General features: G+C 37.6%; 1 protein-coding gene across 1 annotated transcript; it reads left to right on the top strand.

Moving 5' to 3' along the window:
• Positions 1–9762: 9762 nt before the first annotated feature.
• Positions 9763–10686, top strand: LOC128500369 (olfactory receptor-like protein OLF1). The gene has a single exon (XM_053469498.1). It carries the CDS (start codon positions 9763–9765, stop codon positions 10684–10686), a length of 924 nt encoding a protein of 307 aa, XP_053325473.1.
• Positions 10687–11010: the final 324 nt, after the last annotated feature.

Genomic DNA, 11010 nt, shown 5'->3' with positions numbered 1-11010 from the left:
AAAGTTGGATTTTAATGGCTTTAGAAATTATGGACTGTATAAAAGGTGTATTTCCATCTAGTGTATCTCATAAAATATCACCATACAAGTACTTTATCATGTTAATAGAAGTAAAATAAAATAAACCTATCTGCTATGTTGTCTTTCCTACTACAACCACTACAATCCAATGACAATCCATAAAAAGATAATAACCAATGGTGTGCCTGGCATGTCATGGCATTAAATTAGCTTAGAAAGCATTCAGCAACACCAAAAACTGATCCAGGGACCCTGTGTGATCCCTCCCCAGAGTTTCCACCTACACCATATACAATATGTCCAGAACCTTCTGAAAAATCTGAGCCCCTGCCCCTGCATTCAACCGGCAAGTCAATAAAGCCCAATTTACTAATCACAATGTGATTAGTGAAATATATAAAAAGGTAATAAGAAAAAAAATAGTTAAAATAAAATGTAGTAACATGTAACAATAATTCTCCTGTGATGTCACAGCCAAAAATGCTGACATGGAGTTAGAGAGTTAAAAAAAAACGATAATTTAACATATCCATGGGGCATCTAGTTTAAAAAGAAATGTATGGTTTGATAGGGTAACTTCACAGCTGCTCTTGTCCTGAAAAAAAACCAATATGTAACTTTACAAAAGCCTTTAAGATAGAGGGGGCAGAGGAATCATTTGTAAAATACAAAGCAAATACAAAAATTTGCACAAAAATCAGGTTAGCTAAAATGGAAACTGAAAAAATGATAGCAAGAGAAAGCAAAAACAAATCCCAACATTTTGTATATTTAAGTATATTAGCAGTAAAATGATATGTAGGATAACTGAAAATCAAATGAGGCACACTGGTTACAGAAGATAAGATCAAAGCAGAGGGGCTCCATTTAGTTTTCTCTTCATTTTATTCCCACAAGGAATCAGTGGCAGGGACTAAACAAATAAAGAAGACTGTACTGTCACCTTTCTATTTAACTTTAAAGGATTTTGACAGGAAATGTGGCATTGGATTGGAGAAAAGCAAATTCCATAGTGGGAACCCCCCGCTTAAAGGAATGTTAAGAGAAGCAATACAGGTTTCAGGTAACAATACTATTACACATATTCAACATGTATTTTTGACTAATAGGTCATGTCCATACCTGGTAACTCTCCGTGTTTGACCTGGAGATTGCCGGGTGAGCACTGCTTTTCCGGTTCTCTGGGTCAAGACCCAAATCTTCCAGGTCGCGGGAGTGGGGTCTTGACACGCCCTGCTCCCCGCCCATTTTTCCTTTAAATGGGGGTGTTTCCCGCTGCTGTCAGCGGGAACCCCCCTGATGTCAGCGGGAACTCCCCCGACATCAGCGGGACTGCCCACCGACATCAGTGGGATCGTCCACCAACGTCAGTGTACACTGCTGGCCGCGTCCCACAAAGGAAGGCTCCAGGTAGCCGGAGCCCAGAAGTTCCGAGGTATGGTCATGTCAAACTAACTTACTCTAAGTGCCTCTTGTTTTTTTTTTTAAGGTACTGGAAGAAAATGTCTACATTTTTGCAGATGACACAAAATTATATAAAGTAATAAAATCTGAGCAGGATGTCAGCATGAAAATGCTAATTATACTCTAAATGGTTGTTTGTTGAGTAAATCCTTGATGGAAAATGCTTTAGGTGTTCTTATTGACAATAGACTGTGCAGCTATGTACAGTCTCAGACAGCTGTTGTCATGTATTAAAAGAGAAATATGTTTAAAATATCAGAACATAATTTTGTTGTTGGTGTAACACTTTGCAGTTTCACCATGTTTAATTTTCTGAGTGGATGTGTGAAAGAACAAAAAAGGTCTTGATTTGTGTTCGTTAACACCCCCTGAGTACAGCAATTCTCAGACATTGTGTAGTCAAAACCAGAACATGTCTTAATTGAGACAAATATCAATTCAACCCCATAAAACTTTACATTCCCTAAGAACTCAACCCTTGAAGATTTCAAAGATACCCTACATACTGTTGTAGGTGGCCCATAGCAACCACAAATCTAATGGCAGGAGTTTAAGATTTTTGTTCTACCTTTTCACATGCCATGCCAATTTTGGAATAGGTGCTTCATATTGGGTTACCTGAAATAAAATAAGGAAACACAATAAAATAATTTCTCCTGAGCACGTTTATGTCAGCATTACATAGTCACAAGAGACCACCAAATCGTCAGAATGCAAAGAGATTTCCACTTTTTTACAGTTGAACCAGGAAGGTGCACCTCATGCTTTTGGAGGTAACACTATACCTAGACATTAAAAAACCCCATAAACCATATATTCCCTGAAGGCACATCACCTAAGTATTTCAAAGACACCTCACTTACCTTTTCATGTGGCCCACCACAAACACAAATCGAATGGGAAAACAGATTTTGTGATCTTGTCCTCTACTTTTTCTCATGTCAGGCACATTTTGGGGTGGATGCAGGGGCATACCTAGAATATTTGGCACCTGGGGCGGATCCTGTATTTGGCACCCCCCATCCACAAACACACTTTAAAATTGCATAGCTTCTATCGTTATATACTGGCACAGACATTTAAGGTGGCACAGCATTACTGTTATCATTATAAACTGAGGCCGACATTGACGGTGGTGCAGCATAAAACATACCACTATATACTGAGGCAGACATTGACGGTGGTACAGCATAACACCTACCACTATATACTGAGGCAGACATTGACGGTGGTACAGCATAACACCCATCACTATATACTGAGGCAGACAATGACGGTGGTACAGCAAAACACCTATCACTATATACTGAGGCAGACATTGACGGTGGTACAGTGTAATTCTTATCACCATACATTAAGCCAGACATTGACAATAGTGCAGCACAACCCCTACCACTATATACTAAGCCACACATTGATGTGGTGTAGGCCTACTACTTCAGTGTCTGGCTTAGTAATAGGGATGCACCGAAATGAAAATTCTGGACCGAAACTGAAAATGACCCCCCCACCATAAAAAAATCTCCCTTTTATTAAGTAAGTAACACACCAAAATTGGACAAAAAAATCAAAAACATTATTAATATATGTATATATATATATATATATATATATATATATATATATATATAATTGTTAACAGCAATCACACTCCTGTCATGCCCAGGTTCTAGCATGTACTGGTTGCCTGGGCATGATAGGAATGTGATTGCAGTTAGCAATCATATATATATTAATATTGTTGTTATTATTATTGTTCACATGTGAACTCAGCACTGGAGGCATAGAATCAGACATACAAATCCCATATTGCAGGTATACAATAATAATGTATGGAAACATAGCATTGCAGGTATAGATCAACAGAACATACAAACCCAGCTTGGCAGGTATAGATCAACTGGAAATCACATAAAAACTCAGCATTAAAGGTATAGATAAAACCCCATAAATCACAGGCATAAATGAGAGGTTGCACAACCCAAAGCCAGCCCTGGCATCCACACTGCCCACATAGAACCTGAACAGCATCCAAATTACACACATACCATCTTTGTCCCCAAACAGCCCAGCATGAGTCAACTTTGTCCCCAAACTGCCCGGCCTGTGCCATCTTTGTCCCATAAACACCCTGCCTGTGTCATCTTGGTCCCCAAGGCTCAAACATCCTGCTTGTGCCATCTTTGCCTTTCCACAAATCAATTATACGTCTATGATACACACAAACACTTTTACATTCACTCACTAATTCACACTTTTATTCACATAATTAATTCACACAATAATTTTTTCTCACTCATTCACACAATACTTTACACATTCATTAATGCATTCTCACAAATCCTTAATTATCTCACTCATTCACACAATTCATCCACACATTAATTCTTTCAGTCTCACTAATTCACACAATGCATCCACACACTAATTAATTCAGTTCTCTCCCTCATTCTCACTGTTTATTTACTTCAATATACTTACTACCCTCTTTCTCATTATCTACCAGTCCCTCTTGTATACCCCCTTCTCACTATCTAACCCCCTCTCCCTCCCTTCTCACTATCTATCCCCTCTCACTATCTACCTCATCTCCCTTCTCAATATCTATCCCCTCTACCTCCTTCCTCACTATCTACCCTCTCTGCCTCCCTTCTCACTATCTACCCCCTCTCACTATCTACCCCCTCTCACTATCTACCCCCCTCTCCCTCCCTTCTCACTATCCACCCCCTCTCCCTCCCTTCTCACTATCTAACCCCCTCTCCCTCCCTTCTCACTATCTACCCCTTCTCACTAACTACCCCCCTCTCACTCACTTTTCACTATCTATCCCCTCTCACTATCTACCCCCTCATCCTCCCTCCTCACTATCTAACCCCCTCTCCCTCCCTTCTCACTATCTACCCTCTCTCCCTCCCTTCTCGCTATCTACCCCATCTCCCTCCCTTCTCACTATCTACCCCTCTTCTCACTTTCTACCCCCTTTCCCCCTTCTCACTATCTACCCCCTCTCCCTGATTTCTCACTATCTACCCCTAACCCCTTGTTTCTCACTATCTACCCTCTCCCCCTTTGTAGTTTAACAGGTTTTGAGTTACCATTCAGAAGTCCTGCGGTGGGAGCGCAACGTTAGAGGGCTTGTGGAGGCCTAGATATGGGAAGCCTAGAATCAGCCAGAAAATGATTACAAGAAGTTCCAGACATTTGGGCCTGGGTTTCCCAGACTTAAGAATGTTACATGAAGCCTCAATGTTTATGCACACATTAAATTGGGATGTTAAAAAAGATGAAAACCTTGGCTGGCTCCATTGCGAATGTATCCAGGCAAACGAGCGTGAACTATTTAATCTTTCTTGGCTTAATCCTTCTATTTCCAGACAACAACATTGTATGAACCCTATTCGCAATAAAGACAAGCTCTAAGATTAGGGTATTACAGGGCGCAGAAGCGGAGTTCACGGCTTGCACACCACTTAAGGTGCTTAAATATTACATTTGGAATATAGATTTAACGAACTGGATCCTAAGTAATATTTTGACACTTGGAGATTTTAAAATGAACAACTCTGTTTTGAGCTTTTCAGCTTCGGTTTTTGCTCCCAGACAATGAGTTATTTTCATATTTCGGAACTTGACATATTTATTTATAAAACAAATTTATTCTCAAGAATAACACAATATCTAGATACTTATGAAAACGCTTTATTACCTCCTTCAATAGAGAAATGGCAGAGTTCTACTTTTTTTGTTTGGCCAGACATTGACGAAGCGAGGATGCTCCTACTTGGACTGAGATTTGGAATCCAATTACGTTTCAAGCAAACATGGAACATTACTTCTATTCCTCGAATCAGAATGTTCTTAAGTACAATGATATATGGTCCCTTTAGTATGATTATATCCAATCTACTTTTCCCAGATCTAATTTTACTTTTTAGCTATCTTGCTCACTTATATGTAAACAGTGACACCTACATTCGGGATCCTGATCTGTTTTTTTTTTTTTTTTGGTATTCTATTTAAAACCTTAAGACAATACCCCAATGGGATTAGTGTCCTAGTGACTCTCCTCTTGTAGCCGAAAACTGGCCACTGGGCCCCCTCCTACCGCCGCTGCTGATTGTATGTGTCTGGAATGATTGGTTGCTTGGATTGCATTCTCGGCCCATAATGGTTCTAATGGTTCTAATTTGATGTTTTTGTCTATATTTGATTTTGTATTCTTTATGGGCCGATACCAATGTTTTTGTATTTATTTATATATTTATGTATTTATTTATAATTATGTATTTTTTATATATGAATAAATGAAATTAAATTTTTTTATTATTATTTAATTGTATCCATCTCATAGAGCAGGTATGGTGGTGGCAGCTTTTTTGGGGTATTAGGTGGGCTCAGGGATGAAGGGTATGTTTTTTTATTTTAAACCAACTTAAAACTGCAAACAAGATGTGGGTTGAAGGTGAGTGTAACAGAAACCTCCATCACTGGGGCCACTGGAGAGGCCTGACAGCCAGCCTCCTCCCTATTGATTATGGGCCCTGACTTTGCAAAGACTTCTGTGGCTACCCCTAGCAGTATCATGTCATCACTGTGATTGGGGGGGCAGAGTGGCATATAGGGGGTATAAGGCATTTATGGGTGGCAGAGTGGCATATAGGGGGTATAAGGCATATCGGGGTGGAAGAGTGGCATATCGGGGGGCAGAGTGGCATATCAGGGAGCCAGAGTGGCATATAGGGAGGGGAGGTATAAGGCATATCTGGGGGCAGAGTAGCAAGCCATGGGGAAGATGTGCATAACTGGGGGGCAGGTTGGCAAATAAAAGGAAATAAAAACAAAAAATGCATTTTTCTCAATCATAGTTTTTATGAAATATGAAAATATAGTTAACATGTGAATTAATATTTACTAGTAAAACTTTTTTCTTATAGGGTAGTCTTATATTCAGATTTTTTCTTTTTTTCTAAATTAATATTGAAATTTTGGGGGGTTGTCTTATAATCAGGGTCCTTTTATAATCTAGCAAATATGGTATATAATAAATATATAGCTATCTAACAAGACAGACCCTTACAGCAAAGGGGGCATTGATATGCCCATATACAGACAATTCTCAATGCTCATTCATTAGTATAATCTCTTCAACTGAACCCTTCATTGACATTGATCAAGCAGACAGAAAGGAAGATGAGTATTCGAAAACAACTTTAATGATAAGAAAAACAGATATCTTATCTTCCATACGATCAAAGTCAACTGTCAGTGTGATTTGTAGCAACACTACCACAAAAATGCTGTATCAGTTTTCTAATGAGCTTCCGCAGCTCCAACACTCTCTTTCGTGATGTCAACACGTACGACGTGTTTCGCTTCTTGCTTTGTCTGATGCATGAACTCAAAGATCTGCCTCCTGTTTTAAAAATCAGCTAGTCTAATCCGATTGGTGAAAAGTCAATGTAGGTATCAAATTAGTAATTCTGATAGTCCATACAATTAAAAATATCTCTTATCTAATATATCTCAACAACTTCAATAAAAAGGAATATATAGAACATCATACTGTAAATACATCCTATAAATACTCTCCATATTATGAATATAACCCCAAACCATCACACACATATATATATTGTTTATCCAGAGTCCCTCTTATAAAAAACCTTAAAAGAAGATAATACAAATTAATACAGATACATATACATTACAAAAAATTATATAATTCGAGTATTTAACTTGAAAATCCATTCCACTTCCTGTTGTTCCAATTTCTTTAAAAAATGCTTCCCTCTCCAAGGGGTGTATAATAAATATACTTAGAAATATCTAAATGCATTCATATTATGTGAAATCATACATAATTGCTATGCACTGCTACATCTGTGCAATTATTACACAATTAATGTATGAGAAAGTAAACAAGAGAGAAAAGTGCATATAGATTACCCATAGGCTTTACAATCATTATCACTAATTAGTGATGTCCGGATCATGAACGAATCGTTCATTTGATCCGGTTCTTTTTAGTGATCCGGATGAGTCGGTTCACTAGACTGAACGATTCGTTTGTAGCGGTTCAGTCTGTGAATCATCATGCAGCTGTAACCTGATCCTAGAGCTGTGAGTCATCTGCAAAGCACTCTGGGGTCAGGTTACAGCTCATTAATTCTCACAGGAACGATGACTCATAGAGTCAGAGAGTCGTTCAAAGAGTCGAATGATCCGAAGAGTCGAATGAACCGAAGAGTCGAATGAACCGAAGAGTCGAATGAACCGAAGAGTCGAATGAACCGAAGAGTCGAATGAACCGAAGAGTCGAATGATTCGAATCTTACAGGGATCCGGATCTTACAAGGATCCGAATCTTACAGAGATTCGAATCATTCAGAGAATATCACTGATACCATACTTTTATAAATAAATACATTAATAATGTTCACACTGCCCCCAGGATTTAGATTCCCCTGAGTTTGCCCCCCTTTACCTATAACTGCACCTACAGTTAACTTTATTAAATTAATTAAATTAACCCTCATCAGCATAAAATTAACCCTTATACCCCATCAACCATAACTGCCCCTGAAATTAACCGTAAAGATCCCATTAACCATAACGGCCCCTGAAATTAACCCTAAAGACCCCATTAACCATAACGGCCCCTGAAATTAACCCTAAATACTCCATTAACCATAACTGCCCCTAAATTAATTGCATGTACTCCAGATAAATTACCTAATAAATTGGTATGGTTGATGGGGTCTTTAGTGTTAATTTGGGGGCAGTTATGCTTAATGGGGTGTTTAAGGATAATTTAGGGGCAGTTATGCTTAATGGGGTCTTTAGTGTTAATTTAGGGGCAGTTATGCTTAATGAGGTGTTTAGGGTTAATTTGGGGGCAGTTATGCTTAATGGGTCTTTAGTGTTAATTTAGGGGCATTTATGCTTAATGAGGTGTTTAGGGTTAATTTGGGGCAGTTATGCTTAATGGGGTGTTTAGGGTTAATTTGGGGGCAGTTATGCTTAATGGGGTCTTTAGTGTTAATTTGGGGGCAGTTATGCTTAATGGGGTCTTTAGTGTTAATTTGGGGGCAGTTATGCTTAATGGGGTGTTTAGGGTTAATTTGGGGCAGTTATGCTTAATGGGGTGTTTAGGGTTAATTTGGGGGCAGTTATGCTTAACGGGGTGTTTAGGGTTAATTTAGGGACAGTTATGCTTAATGGGGTGTTTAGGGTTAATTTGGGGGCAGTTATGCTTAATGGGGTGTTAAGGGTTAATTTTAGGGGCAGTCATGGTTGATGGTGTGTTAAGGGTTAATTTTAGGGCAGTCATGGTTGATGGGGTGTTTAGGGTTAATTTAATGGTGAGGGTTAATTTAATTAATTTAATAAAGTTAGCTTAAGGTGCAGTTGCAGGTAAAGGGGAATGTAAATCCTGGGGGCAGTGATTATTAATGTATTTATTTATAACAGTATGGTGATATTCTCTGAATGATTAGAATGCCAATGAAGGCAGAGAGTCGTTCAAAGATCCGGATCTTACAATGATCCGGATCTTACAATGATCCGGATCTTACAATGATCCGGATCTTACAGTGATCCGGATCACTGTAAGATTCGGATCCCTGTAAGATCCGAATCTTTGAACGACTCTCTGCCTTCATTGACATCACTGGAGGCAGGGGGGAGGATTCATAATGAAAGGGGCGGGGCCAATCGTTAGTGTGCCTGCACGGAGTTACTGGAAAACAGTAACTCCGTGCAGACACACTGAGTGATCCGAAGATCCGGATCATGAATCGGATCATTTCAGTGAACGAATCGAAATGATCCGATTCACTTTAATGATCCGAACTTCCCATCACTATCACTAATTCTAGTCCAGTGAGATCAATAAAATAGTAAATATAAAGACATGCCAAAGTGATGTTTCTGCATTTAAAATTTAAACATATAACTTCAATGTAAAAATATGTTTAGGTGTTTTATCAGCATGTAAGATAAAAAATAAATAAACTTCAATTTGAAAATTGCTTTAGATGTATATATGAATGCTAAGTGCTCAACAAAGGAGTAAGATATTTAAAGTTAAATATGCATATTTTTCTTTTTGCATGTTTTAAATCTCTCCAACATCAGTGTGACTATATAAATAACGTAAGTATCAGTTTATAATGTCTGTTTTAGACTTGTGAATGTTAATATCAATATCTATGCTTCTTATGTTATGTGTAGTAATACATGTTTGTATTTTCATTTTACATCTACATGACAAGAATGGATTGGAGTGGAAATATAAGTTTTCCAGAATTCAGTCTTCTGGGGTTTACACAGAATGAAGAGTCAACATTTCCTCTCTTTTGTATTTTCTTTTTTATGTATATCATAACATTGCTTACAAATATTTTCATGGTGGTGCTCATAAAAACATTTAACCATCTGCACACACCCATGTACTTTTTCCTTGGCCAACTTTCCTTTCTGGATACATGTTATTCATCAGTTATTTCTCCTAGGATGTTGATAAACTTCTTCACTAAAGACAGATCGATTTCCATTACCGGCTGTGCAGCTCAGATGTATTTCTTTGTGGCATTGGGAAGTACTGAATCTTTCTTTCTCGCTGCAATGTCATATGATCGATATGTTGCTGTATGCAAACCATTATTATACATTGTGACCATGACCAAACCTACTTGTATTTCCCTTATAGTGGTCTCCTATGTCATTGGACTACTACATTCCTTAATTTATGTCATCTACATATTTAAATTGCCCTTCTGCAAATCACATGGAATTGACCATTTCTTTTGTGATGTTTTACCACTTTTGAAACTCTCCTGTTCCGATACTACATTAATTGAAATTCTACTCTTTACTTTTACTGGTTCTATTTGTATGAGTTGTCTGCTTTTGATTGTTGTGTCATACTTACTAATTATTTCCACTATTTTGAAAATCAGGTCAGCAAAAGGAAGAATACAAACTTTCTCCACCTGCACTTCCCACATTACAGTTGTCAGTATATATTTTGGTACTATCTTGTTTATGTATTTAAGACCTCGTGAAAAATATAAATCAAATCAAGATGTAGTAATATCTGTCTTTTACACAATAGTTATACCTCTATTAAACCCTATAATTTATAGTGTTAGAAACAGGGAGGTTAAAACAGCTATTAGAAAAGCTTTAGGCCTCTAATTACATGTTGAATAATTAGAGAAAAACATTTAATTCAAAAGTTTTTTCCTTATTTAATAATCAGAAAAATATATCTTTTATTTCATACATTATTCTTATGATTCTTCTTCTTCTTATTATTATTATTCTTAACATAAGAATTCAAACATCTGGAATTCTGTAGTTCATTGTAGAGGAAAATAATGTGTAAGCTCTACTATACATGAATGTCAACTTTCACCATAAAAGAAATGTTCCTGTAATCTACAGTACAAACTGTGTGATGGTTTATGTTATATTAATAGTTACATTCATGAGGAATTGCTTTTGCATGTCTTTTGTGGT

This window comes from Spea bombifrons, chromosome 1 (assembly GCF_027358695.1).
Source record: "Spea bombifrons isolate aSpeBom1 chromosome 1, aSpeBom1.2.pri, whole genome shotgun sequence".
NCBI classification, from domain to species: Eukaryota; Metazoa; Chordata; class Amphibia; order Anura; family Pelobatidae; genus Spea; species Spea bombifrons.
Note: the sequence above shows the minus strand (reverse complement) of the source record. Positions and strands in the feature narration are given on the sequence as shown.